Below are 21,793 nucleotides of genomic sequence, written 5' to 3'. Positions count from 1 at the left end.
CCACAGCTACCAGTGTATCTGAATTCTGCTGTAATTAATTTCTTGCAAATGCCATGACAGGTACACACTCTTTTGTTTCCAGCTTCTTCTTGAATTTCAATTAAGCTTCCTTCATTTCGAATTTTGCAAAGCTGAATTTGATACAAAACTGATACAACATTTCAGCACTGCACTTGAATTTCTGCATTTCTCCACAGCTCCCGGAATTCAATTTGTTCACAAGATTTTCAATCAAACACTAAGAGTAAATTTCAAACTTCCACTCAACAAACTTTCACTGTGCTTCCTCTTTTCAACTTGATACATTCTGATTCCGGCACAAAAGAACTCCAATTTCAAACTAAACACCTCCCCCACACTTACTCATTTGTCCGTCCCGGCCAAAATAAAATCATCACATAACACTCAAGGTATCCACATCCAAAGAATAAGACATGAGAAAAGATCAAAGATATTATGATTTATGACAAGAAGAATAGCAAAAATAGGTGAGGGCAATGTAATAGTGGAGTAAATTTCATGAAACATGACTCAATACTGCTCTAGAGGTAAAAATCAGATTTGAAGCAAGTTCTAGAGTGAAATAAGCTACAAGTGCATCACTCAAATAGGCTCAAACTCACTAGGTAAATAAAAGTTATCATACCATTTCATCAATCAAGAATCCATCACTAGTATCAACCCTTTGCAATTCTAGAATTCAATCATGTTATAGAGTCTTTAAACTTGATAACCAAATTTAACATTCCTTTTCAAATCCCTTAAAATGATACAAGGAAATGTCAAAAGAAGGAAGTACCATTTATTCCTAAAACAAAGACTAACAAACTCAAAGAAATGGTAACTATCATAAAACCTAAATTCTAAACTATAACTATGCAAAAATAAAAAAAAAACTACTAATGTAACTCAAAATTTATTGATGAAAGAAAATTCTAATGAAACCGAAACTTGTCCTAACATATAAGAAAAACTACTAAAATCTAAAAATTTATTCATTTGCAAGGAAACAAAAGATAAAGTAAAACTCCCCTCTAGCTCGGGTAGATAGCATCAACATGTTCCATTTCCTCCACCACCAAGCCCTTCACTTCTTCATGAAACTTTTTAAGCCTTTGTCCATTAACTTTGAAAACCCGACCAGTAGACAAATCCTGGATCTCAACCACTCCATAAAAGAAAACATTAGTAACACAATAAGGTCCTTCCCATCTAGATCTCAACTTACCTTTAATCAATTTGAGACGAGATCGATATAGAAGTACTTTGTCACCAATTTGAAAATCTTTCACCTCAATTTGTTTATCATGAAATCTCTTGGCCTTTTCTTTGTAAATCCGTGAGTTCTCAAAGGCTTCCAATCTAATCTCTTCAAGTTCTTGAAGTTGCAACTTCCTTTCTTCTCCAACCGTGTCACTATCAAGATTGCATGCTTTAACCGCCCAATATGCCCTATGTTCAATCTCCACAGGCAAATGACATGCTTTTCCATACACAATCCTGTAAGGGGACATTCCAATAGGGGTTTTGAAAGCTGTCCTATATGCCCAAAGTGCATCTTCAAGTCTTTTGCTCCAATCTTTTCTATCCGGTCTCACAGTCTTTTCAAGAATTGATTTCACCTCCCTGTTAGACACTTCTGCTTGCCCATTTGTTTGTGGGTGATAGGATGTAGAAACTTTATGTGTAACCCCGTATTTATGTAGCAAAGCCTTCATGTGTCTGTTACAAAAATGAGACCCTTGATCACTTATGATCGCCCTGGGTACTCCAAACCTGCAAAATATGTGAGACCTGACAAAACTAACAACAACAGAAGAGTCATCAGTCCGAGTGGGAATGGCCTCCACCCATTTGGAAACATAATCAACTGCCAATAAAATGTAAACAAAACCGAAAGAGGCAGGAAATGGACCCATAAAGTCAATACCCCAAACATCAAAAATCTCACAAAATAATATGAATTGTTGAGGCATTTCATTTCTAAGTCCTATGTTCCCAGTTCGTTGACACCTGTCACATGATCTATAAAAAACATAGGCATCACGAAAAAGGGTAGGCCAATACAAACCACATTCTAATATTTTCCTAGCAGTTCTTTGTGGTCCAAAATGTCCTCCACACTCAAAAGAATGACAAAAAGTAAGTACAGACTGTAACTCAGAATCAGGTATGCATCTCCTAATGATCTGATCACTACAAAACTTCCACAAGTAAGGATCGTCCCAAACATAGAATTTTGAATCACTTTTTAATTTATCTTTTTGAGCTTTTGAAAATTGTTTGGGATAAACATGTGCAACTAAGAAATTCACTAGATCTGCATACCATGGAGACTCACCCTGCAGCTGTAGAAGCTGCTCATCTCTGAAATCATCATTAATGGCCGAATGGTCCAAATCTCCTTCAATCCTGCTCAAATGATCTGCAACCAAGTTCTCCTTCCCGCTCCTATCACGTATCTCTACGTCGAATTCTTGAAGCAGAAGCATCCATCTGATTAATCTAGGCTTTGCATCAGGCTTCTTGAGGAGATACTTCAAAGCTGTATGATCAGAAAAAATAATCACATGAGAACAAAGAAGATATGATCTGAACTTATCTAAAGCAAAAACAATAGAAAGAAGCTCTTTTTCTGTTGTTGTGTAGTTTGCTTGAGCTGAGTCCAAAGTCTTGGAAGCATAGCAAATAACATGTGGTGCTCCATCCACTCTCTGTGCTAGTACAGCTCCCACTGCATAATCTGAAGCATCACACATCAACTCGAAAGGTAAAGACCAGTCTGGGGGTCTGATAATAGGTGCTGAAGTAAGAGCCTCCTTCAATCTGTCAAAAGCTTCTTTGCACCTCTGATCGAAATCAAACAAAACATCCTTCTGAAGTAGCTGAGATAATGGTAGAGCAATCTTACTGAAGTCTCTAATAAATCTCCTGTAGAATCCTGCATGACCAAGAAAAGCTCGCACTTCCCGCACGCATGCGGGGTAAGATAAAGAAGATATAGCGCTAACTTTAGCAGGATCTACTTCAATGCCTTTCCTAGAGACTATATGACCTAAAACAATGCCATGCTCTACCATAAAATGACATTTTTCAAAATTTAAAACCAAATCTGTGTCGATACATCTACCCAAAACTCTAGACAAGTTATCCAAACATGCATCAAAAGACGAGCCATAAACAGAAAAATCATCCATGAAAACTTCCATGCAATGCTCTAATAAATCACCAAAAATACTCACCATGCATCGCTGAAAAGTCCCTGGAGCATTGCATAAACCAAATGGCATCCTACGATATGCGAATGTCCCAAAAGGGCAGGTGAAGGTAGTCTTCTCCTGGTCCTCTGGGTCGATGCAAATCTGAAAATAACCAGTATACCCGTCAAGAAAACAATAATGGGATTTACCTGCCAGCCTCTCCAACATCTGATCAATAAAAGGTAGTGGATAATGATCCTTTCTGCTTGCTTGGTTCAGCTTCCTGTAATCCACATATACCCTCCAGGAATTCTTCACTCTCGTGGGCACCAGTTCGTTCTCTTCATTAGCTACCACTGTCACCCCTGACTTCTTTGGAACCACGTGGATGGGACTTACCCATTTGCTGTCAGAAATCGGATAAATAATGCCTGCCTGTAAGAGTCTAGTCACCTCCTTCTTTACCACATCCAAGATCAAAGGGTTCAGTCGTCTTTGTGGCTGTCTCACTGGCTTCACATCCTCCTCCAAATAGATCCTATGCATACAAATGGAAGGACTAATCCCAGGAATGTCCGCCAAAGTCCATCCAATGGCCTTCCTATGCTGTCTCAGAATCTCTAATAATCTCTCCTCCTGATCTGGTTCCAAATTCTGAGCTATGATGACAGGTAGCTGCTGATTTTCTCCCAAATATGCATATTTCAGATGTTGGGGCAATGGTTTCAACTCCTCTTGTGTCTGCTCCATAATAGGTGATCCTAGGGGTAATGCTGCTGAGCAATCCCCTACACATACCTCTTCCTCTCTGAGCGATCCTAGGGGTAATGCTTCTCCCAAGCAATCCCCTACGCATTCACTTGAATTGACATCAGATTCCACATCTAAAACATCTTCCAATAATACAACAAATTCATTCACTGTACCAAAATCAGAAATCTCTAAGTCTGAATCAATATCTGACAAGAACTCCATGCCATCCAGCTCCTCTGAGATATCCACGCTAAGTATAGAATGATCCTCTCTAGGATGCTTCATAGCCTCAAAAATGCTGAATCTAACCACTGTGTCTCCTATCTCCATAGAAAGAGTCCCAGCATGCACATCAATCTTCGTTCTAGCAGTCTTCAAGAATGGACGTCCAAGAATAAGCGGAGCCCTATTTGCAAGCACATCACCCTCCATATCTAAGATGTAAAAATCTGCAGGAAAAATTAACTCCCTCACTTTTACCAATACATCTTCTATCACTCCAGCTGGGTGTGCTTGACTTCTATTGGCCAACTGAATCACTACACCTGTAGGCTGCAAAGGTCCAATTCTTAATGACTGAAAAACTGACTTAGGCATCACATTAATAGAAGCTCCAAGATCTAACATCGCATCCTCAAAAATACAATCTCCTATAACACAAGGCACGGTGAAAACTCCTGGATCTTCACACTTCTGAGGAACTGGCTGAAGTAATGCTGAAACATTCTTTCCCATACTTATCAATTCATTCCCCTTTAATTTCTTTTTGTGCACACAAAGATCCTTGAGGAATTTGGCATATTTTGGAATTTGCTTAATCATGGTAAGCAAAGGCACATTCACTTCAACTTTGCTGAACAATTTCACCAATTCTTGATATTCTCTAGCCTTTTCTTCCTCCATTTCTTTTCTTGGTTGTACACTTCTTTGAGGGAAAGGTAACGGAATAGAATGCTCAACTCCTTGCTGGGTAATATTGCTGTCCAGATTCTGTGCAGAATTTTCCAGATTCTGTGCTGAATTTGGAGCTGAATTTGAAGCTGCTGTTGGGGTAAAATCCAAACTAAAATCTGCTCCACCAAATTGAGTAGATTCTGAAGTTGCAGGTTGTGTAGAATGTAGCTGATCAGTACCAGAAATGTCATTCTGTTCAGATTCTGTTGACTCTGAATTTGCTGGATAAATCTGAGAATTCTGTAGGTTTGAATCTGCAAATGGTCTGGAAAAACACTGCTGTGTTCCAGCTGATAACTTCTGATTTGGCTCTGAAATTGTTTTACCACTTCGAAGAGTTAATGCACTCACATTTCCCTTAGGATTTGGAGTCGGTTGTGAAGGTAACTGCCCAGATCCTTGGTTCTGCATTTGATTGATGTTGCTAGCAAGTTGCCCAATCTGTCTTTCAATGTTTTGCAGCGTTGTATCAGTTCTTTGCTGGTGTTGCTGCTGTTGCATCATTTGTTGTTGTTGTTGAAGCACTTGCTGCATCAAATCCTCAATTTTTGAGCTACTAGAATTCTGCTGAGGTTGCATTGATCTAGGACTTGTAGAAGATGGAAGTGCAAGCTGAAATTGATGCTGATTCGAACTGCTTGGCTGCTGGAAATTCTGCACAGGTTGCTGAATTTGCTGATAATGGTTTTGCTGGTTCTGTGCATTCTGAAATTGTGGTTGAAATGCAACATTCGAATGCTGAAAATTCTGAAATGGTTGAAATTGCTGATTTTGGTTGAAGTTTTGCTGAAATTGTGACTGCTGGAAGTGCTGATTTTGCTGAGAATGAACTGCTGGATGGTTCTGGAAATAATGTTGATTCTGCTGATGTTGAAATGATGGCTGACCAATCTGATTTTGTGTTGGCTGCTGATAAAATGTGTTCCCATACCTCAAATTAGGATGATCCCTCCATCCCGGATTATATGTTGAAGAGTTGGGATCATACTTGTGTTGCTGAAATTGAGGTCTTGAAATGGCTGCAACAGATTCATCTTGATATAAATTAGGACAATGATCCGAAGAATGATCTTGGCTTGAACAAATTCCACACAACTTCATCATTGATAAAGGAAAATTTGAAACATGACTCGAATTTTGCAACACCATTTGCTTCACTAGAGAGGTCAATTCTTGCAAATTGTTTCTGATTTCTTGTTGCTCATTCGAAACCAAATGAGTTTCATTAACCACTCTAGTCCCAAGAGCTCTACTCCCAAATTGCTGTGAATTTTCTGCCATATTTGAAATTAACTCTCTTGCTTGATTTGGAGTCTTATTCACCAAGGCTCCTCCAGCTGCTGCATCTATCATGCTCCTATCCATGGGAAGTAAACCCTCATAAAAATATTGAACAAGGAGCTGATCACTAATTTGATGTTGTGGACAACTCGAACACAGCTTCTTGAATCTCTCCCAATAATCATAAAGAGTCTCTCCCACTACTTGCTGAATACCACAAATGCTCTTTCTGATAGTTACAGTCCTAGAAGCTGGGAAAAATTTCTCCAAAAATGCTTTCTTCATATCAATCCAACTAGTAATGTATCCAGCTGGAAGGCAATATAACCAGTCCTTTGCTGCTCCTGTCAAAGAGAATGGAAAGGCCCTCAACTTAATGTCTTCTTCTGAAATACCCTGTGGTTTCATGGTAGAACAAACCACATGGAATTCATGTAGATGGCGGTTGGGATCCTCTCCTGATAACCCTTGAAATTTGGGAAGCAGATGAATAAGTCCTGATCTAAGTTCAAAATCTCCTGCCAAGTCTGGATAAGTGATGCATGAGTACTTATAAGCCACATCTGGTGCTGCAAGCTCTTTCATAGTTCGATCCCCTTCCGTTATCTGATTATCCATCTCTGAAATTCTGCTCTCACAAGTTGTTGCTGACCTAGCCTGTCTCCTTAAAGCCCAAAAGGTTCTTTCAATCTCCGGGTCTAGTTCAAGCAATGTTGCAAAGGAAGACCTAGTCATGCAAGCCAATAAACAATCAAAATTCAGTAGATATTCAATAAAATCAGAAAAATCAGCAAACTAAAGCTGAGAAAATTATTCACAATCCAAAACAAACAAATAATTCTAGCAAAGTTTAAAAGTTTCCCCGGCAACGGCGCCAAAATTTGGTGAGCTCTCTAAATAGATGTCACAAATTAACTCCCAAATTAATGTTCAGATCGAAAACCCGCAACTACACAAAGCAATGTTTTAGTATAAGGCCCGAGTCGAATTTCCGAGGATTATGCTAGAACGTGCTTGTTTTGGATTAAGAACATACTTTTTGGGTTTTCTAGATATAAAATGGGGATTTGAAATTCAAAATAAAATCATAAAACTAGAAATGAATTCAAGAACTTAAAGTACCCTACTGCTGAAATAAGTCTAAAAACCAAAAGAAACTAAACTTCAAACTATTCCTTCACTGATCTATAAAACTGCAGAAATAAATTTGAACTAAATGAAACTCTACCCATTGCAATTATTGAACTATAAATTCTGGATTCATCTTAATAACTAGTAACTAATCTTAAGCTACCAACAATCAACTAAAGACTAAATCTGGTTAGCCACAACTTAGAAAACAGAATCGTAGAAAATATTTCTGCACAAACAGAACAAAACAGCACACAAAAACAGAACTAGCATATCAAATTCATGTAGAAAATGAAACTACAACTAAATCCAAACTATAAACTATCAGATTCAGAAACAAAACTGTGTAAACAAGGAAACCTAAGCTAGAAACAAATTGCAAAGAAAATCTAACATCCCTACACCCAAATCTCGGACCAAATTCATCTTCTCCTTGTCGTCACACAAGGATCTGCAGAGAACACTCCAACAGAAGTCAGATGGTGTCCTTGAACTCGAGACAACTCAGATTAACTTGTATCAGCTCACAAAAATACAGCGAGATCAGTTTCTGAAGTGTCACTCTGCTGCACGCTGCTGGGTTCGCTGGCACTGTAGTCACGAACTGGACGAAGGCTTGAAATGGATGGAAAACTGTCGGAAAAGGGCTCAGAACCACCGGAGGACCACCGCCGATAATCCTGTGATGGAATGGAAACTCAGACCAGAAGAACGCCGCTGATCTGAGCTGAAAATTGCAGCCCACAGCTACAGTACCATGCTCGCCAAATCCACTCACTGATGAGAACTGATGGTCGGAATCTGATCGTCGGAGGTTGAGGAACTCCACGCTGGTGAAGACAAGCTGGTTCGAAGCTCTGGAAGAAGGGAGGAGTCATGACTGCGCCGTCACGAAAACTGGCACGATGAACAGTAGCGCGAGCTCACTGTTCACCGTGCCAAAATGTTCTTTAAATACCTAGGGTTTTGGCTCATTGAACCCTAAGTTGGTGTAAGGCTCATGTGTGATCTAGCTTGGGTTTAAGCTCCTTGAAATCCATTGGAATCCAGGTTTAATTGAGCCCAAAGGTGGCCTTGCACTACTCCATTTGGTTGAGTGAACTAAGCCTTCACTTGAATCATGAGTCCTTGTGTACCCTACAAGACCAAATTCACAAAATGAGGAATAAATCACGCATAAGATGGAAAAACATCATAAAGCTCATAAAAACCTTGTTTGGGGAAATATAATCAAAATTGGAATTAAACATGTGCAAATATATAAAGAACACCAAATATTAACCCAAAATTAATATGTTAATTCATAGCTTATCAATGACGCATTAGATGTGTCTTGTCTTATGCTCGCAACCATGAACTCAGAGCTTCAGAAGCAACATGAGTTGATGAGCACTTACGATATGGTTGAACATCTTTGTCACCTATATCAAGGACAAGCAAGGCACTGGAAGAGGAACTCCAAATAATACCTGGAAGATCTTAAGAAGAAGAGAAATAAGATTTCTACTTCAGGTATACATGTTATACAAGTCAACCTCTCTATTTCTTCATCGTGGTATTAGATACCGGATGTGCTTAGCACATTTGTACTAATGTACAAGCGCTGAGAAATAACAGAGCATTGACGAAGGGTGAGATAGACCTACGAGTAGACAATGGAGCATGGGTTGCTGCTATTGCTGTAGGAACTTACCATCTATCTCTGCCCTCTAGGCTTGTACTAGAATTAGATGATTGTTATTATGTGCCTGCCTTGACTAAGAACATAATTTCAGTTTCTTGTTTGGACAAGAAAGGATTTTCGTTTACAATAAAGAACAAATGTTGTTCTATCTATTTAAACGATATGTTCTATTGTAGTGCACCTCTGATAAACGGACTCTATATTCTAGACCTTGAGAGCCCTATCTATAACATAAATACCAAGAGGTTCAAGTCAAATGACCTGAACCAAACCTATCTCTGGCACTGTCGCTTAGGTCATATAAATGACAAGCGCTTATCCCAGCTCCATAAGGATGGTTTGCTGGACTCATTTGATTTAGAATCATATGAGATATGCGAGTCATGCCTATGAGGCAAGATGACCAAGACTCCCTTTAGTGGGCACAGCGAAAGAGCGACTGATTTGTTAGGACTCATACATAGTGATGTATGTGGCCCTTTCAATGTCGCTGCTAGAGGCGGTTATAGATACTTCATCACATTTACTGATGACTTCAGTAGATATGGTTATGTGTACTTGATGACACATAAGTCAGAATCCTTTGAAAAGTTCAAAGAATTCAAGAATGAAGTACAGAACCAGCTTGGCAAGAGTATTAAGATATTTCGATCAGATCGAGGTGGAGAATACCTTAGCCATGAGTTTCGTGACTACCTAGCTGAGTGTGGGATTCTATCCTAACTCACTCCTCCTGGAACACCACAGTGGAATGGTGTATCCGAAAGGAGGAATCGTACCCTATTAGATATGGTACGATCCATGATGAGTCACACAGATCTTCCGACATACCTTTGGGGTTATGCTCTAGACACGGCAGCTTTTATACTCAACCGAGTTCCATCCAAGGCCGTGATAAAGACACCATATAGGATATGGACTGGGAGTGATGCTCAGGTGTCTTTCATGAGGATTTGGGGTTGTGAGGCTTATGTTCAACGTCAAGTCTCAGATAAATTAGGACCCAAATCTGACAAGTGCTACTTTATTGGATATCCTAAGGAAACTAAGGGATATTACTTCTACATTCCCAGTCAGCACAAGGTAGTTGTGGCAAAGACTGGGGTCTTTCTAGAAAGGGACTTTGTTTCTAGAAAGACTAGTGGGAGCGCGTTCGATCTTGAAGAAGTTCAAGATGTGAACAATAGCACTGATGCCTCGATGGAAATTGAACTGGAACCACAAAGTGTTGTGGATGATGTTGTTCCACAAGGAGTTGAGGAACAACAACCAGTTCAAGTAGACATACCTCTTCGCAGGTCTGATAGGGTACGTCGTTAGCCTGAGAGATACTCATTTCTCTTGTCTGACCATGATGACGTTATGCTCATAGAGGATGAGCCTACCACCTATCAGGAAGCTGTGATGAAACCAGATTCCGAGAAATGGCTAGAAGCCATGAGATCCGAGATAGAATCCATGTACACCAACCAAGTATGGACTTTGGTTGATCCACCTGAAGGGGTAAAACCCATTGGGTGTAAGTGGGTCTTTAAGAGAAAGACTGACAAGGATGGACTTATCTATAAGGGTCGCTTGGTAGCTAAAGGTTTCAAGCAGATTCATGGTATTGACTATGATGAAACCTTTTCACCAGTAGCGATGTTTAAGTCCATTCGGATCATGCTTGCTATTGCAGCTTACCACGATTACGAGATCTAGCAGATGGATGTTAAAACCTCGTTTCTGAATGGAAACCTACTCGAGGATGTGTACATGACACAACCTGAGGGTTTTGTAGATCCAAAGCATACTAACAGAGTATGCAAGTTGCATAGGTCCATTTATGGACTAAAGCAAGCTTCTCAGAGTTGGAATCTTCGATTCGATGATGCAATCAAATAGTTTGGTTTCATCAAGAATGAAGATGAACCTTGTGTCTACAAGAAGGTTGTAGGGGACATAGTTGTCTTCCTCATATTGTATGTGGATGACATACTGCTCATTGGGAAGGACATCCCTATGCTTCAGTCTGTCAAGACTTGGCTAAGGAGTTGCTTCTCAATGAAGGACTTAGGTGAGACATCCCGCATTCTAGGGATACAGATCTATAGAGATAGATCTAAGAGATTGCTTGGCCTAAGTCAGAGTACTTATATTGACAAGGTACTCCTTTGGTTTGCCATGCAAAACTCCAAGAAGGGATTTCTGCCGATGTCACATGGCGTGAGTCTTTCGAAGACTCAAGGTCCCTCTTCTAGAGAGGAGAGAGACCGCATGGATTAGATCCCTTATGCCTCAGTCATAGGATCGATCATGTACACCATGCTATGTACTCGACCTGATGTCTCGTATGCTTTAAGCATGACGAGCAGATACCAGTCAGATCCAGGTGAAAGTCACTGGATAGCGGTCAAGAATATTCTTAAGTACTTAAGAAGGACTAAAGAATATTTCTTGATATATGGACGCGATGATGAGCTAGCTGTAAAGGGTTACAGTGATGCTAGCTTCCAGACCGACCAGGATGACTATAGATCGCAGTCGGGGTTCGTATTTTACATTAATGGTGGTGCTGTTAGCTAGAAGAGTTCAAAGTAGGATACAGTAGCCGATTCTACAACAGAAGCCGAGTACATTGCTGCATCAGAGGCAGCAAAGGAGGCAGTTTGGATCCACAAGTTCATCACTGAACTTGGGGTGGTTCCTAGCATTGCTGACCCCATTGAGCTCTATTGTGACAACAATGGAGCTATAGCACAGGCGAAGGAACCTCGCTCACACCAGCGGACCAAACACATACTACGGCGCTTCCATCTCATTCGAGAGATTATCGAGAGAGGAGATGTGAAGATTTGTAGAGTACCTATAGAGGCTAACATTGCAGATCCCTTAACCAAGGCTTTGGAATAGAGGAAGCATGATGGTCACACTTGGTCATTTGGGCTTAGAGCCTACACTGATTGGCACTAGTGCTAGTGGGAGATTGTTAGCTAAAGCCCTAGAGCCAATCATTTGATGATTGTATATTGGACTTATTGTATCATATTCTTGTATATTAATAAAGGCATTTGTTTGGTTATTATACTTATTTGTATTAGTGCCAAATAGACTAAGTATAATAGCGTCCTTGAGTAGAAGGTTCATACCTATATCAATCGATTAGTTTAATCGATAGTGAGATGATATAGGGAACACTACTCTAAATCATTCCTAGTCGAGTATTAACATTCAGGGACAATGTTAATGCAATAAGACTAGCATGTAGGTCAACTCAATGACTTGATTTCACAAGTCATGGATATAGAGATATCAAGTTGACACATGGGTATGCATTAGAGAATGTATACTGAATGACCCGCCATGAGAAAGTATCATGGATCGTTATATGAGTGTCATATACTTTCTCATGTGGCTATTAGTATGACTACTAGTCCTTAGACCTGAAGTCACCATGGTTCCCTACATAAGGAGTTATGTACTTTGGTTTCGTCAAACGTCACCCGTAACTGGGTGGACTATAAAGGCGATTACTGGGTATGTAACGAATTATGCAGAGGGATGTGAGTGATGTAGATGGGATCTATCCCTCCTATATGACGGGAGAGACATCGGTATTCTTGATAGAGTGAGACCACGAAGTGCATGGCCATGCCCAAATGAGTCAATATAGGATATTGAGCTCATTTGATTTAGTGAGTCTACTTGGAGTTCAAGATTTAGATTGGTCAGAGGATGACACGGTCTATGCCTCACATTGATCAATCTAGATGTCTAGGATAGAAGGACACTTGTCATATATTGTGAGGAGTCACAATTAGTAGTCACAAGGTGATGTTGGATCTCAACATTTCTTGTAACTTGGATAGCAATGATGTATTGCTAGATGCCGCTCATTGCTTATGTTTTTAAAGGAGTTTAGAAACATTGCCAACGTTACAAGAACCTATTGGGTCACACACAAAGAACAAGTGGATGGAGATTATGTTCATATGATGAACAATTGGATTCGGATTGATTTAAATTAGACTTATTGAGTTAGACTCAATTAGATTCAATTGTTGAATAAGTCTAATTTAAATTTGATTCATTAAGTCAATTTATATTAATGAATTGAGATTCATTAGATTGAAATTGGCTTGAATCAAAGAATGAATTCAACTCAACATGGAAGAGATTTGGTCAATTTTGACTTGACCAAAATGGGAAGTTGAAACATCAAGTTTGACTTGATGAATTGCCACTTCATGGAGGATGACTCATCCTACATGGAAGCCACATCATCTCCACCTCATGAGGTGTGCCACCTCATAGAGGTTACACCTCCCATTCCATTTAATGTGGCCGGCCACATTAAATGGGGAGGTTACATGTGTGTGGCCGGCCACACTAATTGTGTAGGAGGTTTCATTTTGTGTCATTCAAGTGGTGTTGAATGCTTCTCCTTCCTCCTAGCTCTCTTCCTCCTTTCTCTTGCTGTTGTCGTGAGCTTTCATGGAGGTAGAAGGTGTATGAGTTGTGTTCCAAGAAAAGGGTGAAGTGAAGGTCACAAAGGAGGGTACCTAGAGGATTATGTGAGATCTCTTTTCTTTCTCTCCTTTCTCTCCTTTTTAAATCCTACCCGAGAGCCCTAGAAAGTGCTAGCACACTTGGGTGCTCTCTTCTCCATCCTTGTGTGTTAGAGAACACACCTTGTTCGTGTGGATATCACTAGAGAGTTGTCTACGTTGACAACTTCGAGATCCGGCGTACCGTTGGACGAGCGGGATTTGCGAGGGCACGCTTCGAAGGTAAAATGTTTTTCCTTTGTAGATCTACTGTAGATCGTAGTTTAAAACTCGTACTCATGTTTTCGGAAAGTTTTCTTCGCACGAGATCCAATGGCTAGGGTGATTCGGGGTTTCCGCGTCGCGAAAACGCGGTTTTCGTGGCCCGAAAAACCCAACAGAGAAAGCCTGTTAGGCTACCCATTTAAGCGAGGAAATGGTTGATTTTTTTTAAAAATATTTCCTTTTCTTTTCTTTATTTTTTCCTTTCTTCTCCGTGTACCCGTGTTGTGCCCTAACCTCCACGCGCTGAATCACTCCTTTCTCCAACCGCTGTCGCCCGCGACGCTTCTCCCCTCGCAATTCAACCCCTCGGCCAAGGGTTTCTCTTCCTCTTCGTGGCCGAAACCGAACACTTTCCTCACCTCTGCCCAATCCCCTTACTCTCTTCTCCTCTGTCCCTGCCCAAGCACCGACAAGCGTGAGCCATCACAGGCTGAGCCACCCTCCCGATCCTTCCTCTTTTTCCCTTCTCCCGATCTCCACCCCTCTCTGTGCTCATGCACTAGCCAGCCACTGGCCTCCACAACCGACGCCGACTCCCTCTGCCACCTAATCATCGTTGCCAGCCAGCTGCCACGAGAGCACCGTCGGCCACTAGGTTCGACCCAGCGCCGCCGTCGCCTGTGCCCTAGCACTATCGCCGACCCATCTCCTCTCTTCTTACCGCCGGCCAAAGCTTCGAGCAATGCTTTCCCCTCTTTGCCCTAGACGTCTTCTGCTCACCACTGGCTACTGTCGTCGCTGATTGGTCGACACTGTCCAGAATCGCTCAGCACCTCCTGGCGCAGTCGACACCTCAACTCTCTTCACTGCGTCGATTCCGCCAGAGAGGGAAACTGTCGGTTGGGTAAGTCTGTTTACTTTTGGGTTCAAGATTCATAGAGGTTTGTGTTTTGATATCCTTATGGGAATGGTCTAACTGTGAAGGATGCCTGGCAGTGGTTCTTGGGTAGTGATGGCAACAAAACTATGACAGCGGTAACTTCGGCCACAATTTCCAGCAGACACTTAGCTGTGAGTTTGAGGTAAGAGGTTAAATTAGGTTGATTTAGGTTTTTAGTATAATTGATGTGTGAATTAGGTTTATGTTTATGTGTTGATTAGGGTTTTACCCTAATTTAGGGTTAGAGATTTTATTTAGCTATTTATAAGAATTTAGCTAAATAAAATATATTTAAATTGGTAATACAAGACATTGACGCGAGACGAGCATCTCGACGTCGGATTTGGATCAGATACGATCCTCTTATTGGAGGCGGGTACTTTGACTTATCTTTTTAGATATGTCATTTGATATGCATAGTAGTGTTTTTAACAAATAGTAATGATTATGTTTCTTATCTGCATCGGTTGGTCACTACCCGATACTTGTTACATGCTTTGTGTAAAAGTATAAACCCACTACGGTGAAATCGTAGTAACGAGTACCTCTTAGGAGAGTTTAGGAGTCACTTATCAGAAGTCGGGATTCAATCCCAACTAATTGCACCTGGTACACCCCAACAGAATGGTGTAGTAGAAAGAAGATATAAGACTCTTATGGAATAATTAGATCGATGATGAGTTATTCAGAAAATTACCAAATTCATTTTAAGGACATACACTGGAAACAAAAGTGAACATAGTACCTTCCAAATCAGAACTCTCTACTCATATAGAATTGTTGAATAGGTGTAAGCCTATTTTGAAGAATATTCGGATTCGGGTAGTCCAACACATATGTTGAAGAGAGATAATGATAAGTTGGACAGGAGTTCACTTGTTTGTGGGTTATCCTAGATAAATGAAAGTAATTTTATAGTCTTAAAAATCATAAGGTCATAACCACAAGTCCATAAGTAAATTTGTTCTTAAGAAAAAAAAATAAAGGACACGTCTAATCGAGTACCAATTGTACAAGATGAAATATCACAAGAAACTGCAACACATATCACAGATGATACACAATTGCAGAAAGTGCCTCGTCATAGTGGGAGGGTTGTTAGGCAACCTAATATATTCATGTTTTGGGAGAGTCTTTGGACTTAATCCCTGCTGAACATGAACCTAATTCTCGGACATATGATAAAGCGCTCCAAGATAAAGATGCAGCATCTTTTGTAAATAGCAATGAATACAGAATTAGAATATATGTATTCTAATAAAATCTGGGAGCTTGTAGAACCACCAAATGGTGTAAAAGCCATTGGATGAAAATAAGTCTACAATAGGAAAAGAGGGATAGACAGGAAGATAGAAACTTTCAAAGCAAGGCTTGATGAAAAAGGAAACTTTTTCATCGGTAGCCATGCTTAAGTCTATCCGGATTCTTTTATCTATTGCTGCTCATATAGACTATGAGATTAGGCAAATGGATGTCAAGACAGCTTTCCTTTATGGAAGTCTTGAAGAATGCATCCATATAAAACAACCGAGAGGTTCATTGTAAAGGGCAAAGAACATCTAGTATATAAGCTCAATCAGTCTATAGACTGAAGTAAAGCTTCAAGGTCTTGGAACATTCGATTTAATAAAGTAATCCGGACCTATGGATTTTTTTAATAATCGAATGAGTCTTGTGTACACAAGAAGTGTGATGGAAACGTGGTGGTATTTCTTGTACTATACGTAGATAACATTTTTGATAGTTGGAAACAATATCAAAGTGTTGTCAGAAGTAAGGGTATGGTTGTCCAAACAATTCGATATGAAGAACTTAGGAGAATGTGCACACATTCTTGGGATCAAAGACATAATGGATCGCAAGAAAAGAATGTTGTGCTTATCCCGAGCTTCATACAATCCTTGCTCGTTTAGCATGCAGAACTCCAAGAAAGGTATCTTACCTTTTAGGCATGGAGTAGCTTTATCTAAAGAGATGTCTTCGAAGACATCAAAGGAGATAAAGGACATGAAGGCAGTTCCTTATGCTTGTGCTGTGGGAAGCGTAATGTATGCAATGCTGTGTACGAGACTGGATATCTGTTTTGCCGTGAGCATGATTAGCAGATATCAAAGTAACCCTGGACAAGGACATTGGTCTGCGGTAAAGCATATATTGAAGTACTTTAGAGGCACAAGAGATTATATGCTAGCTTACAAGGCAGATGATTTGATCCCTGTGGGTAACAAGGATCTTGACTTCTAATCAGAGAGGGACAGTAGTAAGTCAACCTCGGAGTTTTGTGTTTACTTTAGGAGGTAAAGCCATAACAATGGAGGAGTGTTAAGCATAGGTGCTTTTCAGATTCCACTATGGAAGTTAAGTATGTGGCAGCCTCAGAGGCAACCATAGAAGCTGAGTGACTCAGTAACCTCAAGATGGACTTAGATATGATTTCTGGTTTGTCCAAAGATTATTACAGTTTATTATAATAATAATGGTGCAATAGCAAACTCGAAGAAACCATGAATCCATAAGGCAAGTGAACACAATAGAGCGCAAGTACCACCCAATACGAGACATCGTATAACGAGGAGAAGTTGTTGCCGCCTATATTGCATCAAGTGATAACCTGTAGATCTTTTCACTAAAGTCCTTAAGGTAAGAGCTTTTGATGGACATGTTGAATGAATGAGAATCAGATGTATGGCAGCATAGTCTTTTAGTATAAGTGGGAGATTGTTGGAGTGTATACTAAAAGCCTAGCTTTTGTATAAACATTTATAAGAATCACATTGGTCAAGTGTCTAAATTTATATATATCAAATGTAGATGTTCAATTAATTTATATTGTAGATAACATAGTGTGTGGTGTCACACATAGAAGATTGTGTTATCGGTTATTTATAAATTATAAACAGTAGCTCATGACTAAGATGGAAAAGAACAAACCATTGGAATAGTCGTAGTGTAATTAGACATTAGTTTATCTTGACTAATAAATTGCACTAGTACACTTTAAGTGTATTGAGCAGGACCATTTAAGGTAAGTTCTTTTTATACTGATTTAATAAAAGAACTAGATCTTAGTTATTATGGAAGTGTGTGCTCTTAATCCTAATATAATAACAAACACATATATTTAATATTTATTTCTTTGACTTATCAAAGGGTGAGATTTAGTTCGATAAATCAAAATGCCCGATAAGTTGGGAAATGATGTAACTTATAGTGTGATTTGTTGATTATAGAAGGAAACTGTGTCCTAGTAATCTACGTTGATAATGTTCCCAAGAGGAGCTCATAAAGATTGTCATGTTAAACGCTGCACGTGGATTTAGTCCGACATGACGATAAGGTTGAGTGGTACTACTCTTGGACTAAGATATTAATTAAATGAGTTATCAGTAACTCACTAAATTAGTGGACATTCGACATCTTAAACACAGGGAGACTAACACACTCATAATAAGAAGGAGCCCAAAAATGTAATTTGGGATTGATGCGGTAGTTCAATAATAGTTCTTTCGTGGAATGAATTATTATTGATGAAAGTAAGTTATGTGTTCGGGGCGAACACGGGATGCTTAATTTCATCAGGAGACCAAAACCAATTCCTCCTCTCGGTCCCTATCGTAGCCTCTTATATATAGAGATTTATACCCACCACATACACACCTTCTTACCCAACCAATAGGGGCCGACCAAGCCAAGCTTGAAGCTCAAGCCTAGGGCCGGCCAAGCCTAAAGGTTGAGCCTTAAGGTGGCCGGCCAATAGCTTGGAGCCCAAGCTTATTAAAAAGGGATTTTTGTTAAAATTATTTCTTATGTGGATATCATGGTTTTAAAAGAGAGTTTAAAATTTAAATCTTTCCTTTTATGGCTTTCTACAAAAGATTAAGAAAAGATTTGAAATCTTTCCTTATTTGTAGATTGAAAGGTAGATTTTAATTTTGAGAAAACGTTTCCTTTTTAACCATGTTCATGATTTAAAAGAGAGTTTAAAAATTAAATAATCTCTTTTATAAGTTTCTACAAAAGATTAAGAAAAGATTTAATATCTTTCCTTATTTGTAGATTAAAAGAGATTTTACTTTTTTAAAGATAACTTTCTTTTTATCCACATGTTTAAAAGAAAGATTTTAATTTATAAAATTTCCTTTTTACAAACCACCATGAAGGGAAAAATATTGGAGAAATTTTTTATAAATTTCTGGAGACAAATTAGGAAGTTTTAATTAATTAAAACTCTCCTTGTTTTGTTTTTAAAGTGGCCGACCATTGTAAATTGAAAAGAGAAAATTGTTTTTAATTAAATAAATTTTCCTTTTCATGGCAAAAGAATTAAGGAAGTTTTTATTTAAATTTCCTTATTTGCCAAGACCAAGGATTATAAAAGAGGGGGTAGAGGTGCCTTCATGGGTGAACGACTCTATTATTCTTCTCCTCTCTTTTCCTCCTTGGTGGCCGGCCCTAGCTTCTTCCTCTTCTCTTCCTCTTGTGGTCGGCGGCAACCCCTCTTGGAGCTCTTGATGGTGGCCGGTTCTAGCTAGGAGAAGAAGGAGAGAAAGGAGGTTTTGTTTCTTGCATCCCTTGGAGCTTGGTGGTGGTGGCCGGACCTCTACTTCTCTTGGAGAATTGTGGTGGCCGAAACCTAGAAGGAAGAAGAAGGTGCTTGGTGGTTCTTGTCTCAGAAGATCGTTGCCCACACAACGTCCAAGGTTAGAAGAGGAATATGGTAGAAGATCAAGTGGTTATTTTACTTACAAAGAAAGGTATAACTAGTAATTATTTTCTGCATCATACTAGTTTTCTTTGTATAGTTATTTATGGAAATACCAAACACAAGAGGCATATGATTCTAGAGTTTTCGAAATAGTTTTTTCGAGTTTGTGTTTTCTTCTTTTTCGAATTTGTGATTCGATTGTTTTTTTTGGTTAACCTAGAGTTATTTAAGGAAATAAAAATTAAATTTCCTTAAAAGGCTTTGCCTAGGCGGTGGTGGTTGCTCCCATATCTAAGAAGGCTATGTGCCTCTCGCCATGTAGTCTTGGAAGCCAATTTTGGAAATTAATATTTATGGAATTAATAACTTAGGTAGATTTGAATCAATAGTACTAAGTTCCGCTTGCGATTCAAATCTAAACCATTAAGAACAAATAAGTTAAATTTGGAATCAATGATGTTAAGTTCCGTCTGCGATTCCTAATTTAACTTCTAAAGAACACAATAGAGTATTTATGGAAAGGTTCGACACTTGTACAAAAATTTTTGTACAGTGGAATCGGTACGATTTTCTTAGGACTAACCAACAATTGGTATCAGAACTAGGGTTTGCCACTATGTGTTTGGTTTTCAAATAGATTATGCACATGTCATACATAATTTAGGTAGGATAATAGTAGGATGTGCTAAATTTGTGGTTGCAGGCTCCAACTATTATGACATATTTTTATTTGTGTGTGATTGGATCCTTGGACATGTCAAGGGCATTTAATTGTGTGTGCATGATTGTAAAATTAAATACAGCAGGAGCTGTATTAGTTATTAGGATTTTACATTTTTGTTCGATCTAGAATATATGTACATTCCTTTATGGAATATAGGATCGATGCATGTAAAATTCTATATTTGTCGCGGATCGTATCCTTGCGAGGTGTGGTACTATCGGAGGACCAGAGGCGCAGTGGAATAAGAAGCAAGATAGATGCGACAACTCGACCCGATGGCGGTGGCTAAAGATGGCAGCAGCTAGGGTTGGAGCACACGGAGGACAGTGATGAAAATGCCATAATAGTTGGAAAATTAATTTCCAAATTTATTGCTTTTATTTACTGTGTGTGTGCATATGTTATATGCTAGCATAGGTTAAAATTCCTCACCTTAAATAACTAAGTGGGAGAGGGATTAGTATATAAATCCCACGGTCTCCATTACTGGTTTGTAAGTGATGCAACAAGCTTGCGTGTTAGCTCTGAGTGCCTCCCTCCACAACGGATGGGTTTGTTGCGGATCACTAGATCAAACTTCCTTTATGGATGGTTATAGGAAATTATTTAGGAGTGTGTGATCTTCTCCAACTGAAGGGGCATAATCCTATTTAATGGACTAAGTATCAAGTAATGGTATACACTTAGACGCATTCAATAGTATCCTCCCCAACGGAGTCACTACTATTGTTTTGCGAGACCAAAGTAATACCAACTATTAATTTGTCATAAAACTAGGGTGATAAGATAATAAAATTAATGGGTTAAAACCTCTCTTACAAATGATTGATTTTGTATACGTCCACACTAACGTGGCATACAAAATTAACGGTGTTTGAGATAATTTTATTTGTCATAAAGTTACGTTGACAAGATAGTTAATGGGTAAAACCCTCCTCTTACAAATGTTGATTTTGTATACGCCCACACTAACGTGGCATGCAAAACTCATGGTGTTTTAAGGTGTTGGTAAATTTAAATAGTATTGTTTGAGGAATCAATATTATTTTAAATTTAGAGTCTTGACCAAATATTTGATCAAAGACAGACCAACTATTAATTTTATTTGTCATAGGTTGACGAGATAATAAAATTAATGGATGAAATCTCCTTTTAGAATTTGTATACGTCTACACTAACGTGGCATACAAAATTCATGGGGATTTTGAGATGTTGGTCTTGACCAAATATTTTTGTGATTCTTAGGTTTTCAAATGTTCGTCAATCCCCTAGTTGTTATACTATAGAATAGACTTAGTTGTCCCAATTATTATGATTGGAAATAAGACTTGGACATTAAGTCCTCTTAGAACTAAGAACAATATAGGCGTATTTGATTCATTAGTTGTTGAAATATGTTTAGTGGTATTATCTACCGGTACCTGGTGAGTAGATACGGGAGCCACTATCATGTCTGCAATTCATTGCAGGGGCTCCAGGAAACCCGACAACTATATGAAGAGAAATCACCATCTACATGGGCACTACTGCAAAAGTAGCAGCTATTGCAGTGGGAGATGTTTATCCTATGATAGGAATAAATATGGATTTTCAGAAATTGTCTTTACATACTAAGTTTAGAAAGAACCATATTTCAGTTTCTAAACTATTAAAGAATAGATATTGTGTCT

At 39.1% G+C, this 21,793-nt stretch overlaps 1 protein-coding gene across 1 annotated transcript; it reads right to left on the bottom strand.

Annotated features, from left to right (window-relative positions):
* Positions 1-3,291: 3,291 nt before the first annotated feature.
* LOC122011049 lies at positions 3,292-6,839 on the bottom strand. Its single transcript, XM_042567491.1, has 2 exons — positions 3,410-6,839; positions 3,292-3,362 (listed from the first exon to the last, which is right to left on the bottom strand). The coding sequence occupies exons 1-2, from the start codon at positions 6,804-6,806 to the stop codon at positions 3,292-3,294; spliced, it is 3,468 nt and encodes a 1,155-aa protein (XP_042423425.1). The 5' UTR covers positions 6,807-6,839.
* Positions 6,840-21,793: the final 14,954 nt, after the last annotated feature.

Source organism: Zingiber officinale, chromosome 8A (assembly GCF_018446385.1).
Source record: "Zingiber officinale cultivar Zhangliang chromosome 8A, Zo_v1.1, whole genome shotgun sequence".
Lineage (NCBI taxonomy): Eukaryota > Viridiplantae > Streptophyta > Magnoliopsida > Zingiberales > Zingiberaceae > Zingiber > Zingiber officinale.
This window is presented reverse-complemented; position numbering and strand designations above follow the sequence as displayed.

Bases quoted from the DNA above. Each gene is read 5' to 3' on its own strand.
- LOC122011049 (XM_042567491.1), bottom strand. From the start codon at position 6,806: ATGGATAATCAGATAACGGAAGGGGATCGAACTATGAAAGAGCTTGCA. The intron at 3,363-3,409 runs GTAAATCCCATT...GGTTATTTTCAG, and splicing joins GATGTTGGAGAGGCTGGCAG to ATTTGCATCGACCCAGAGGA.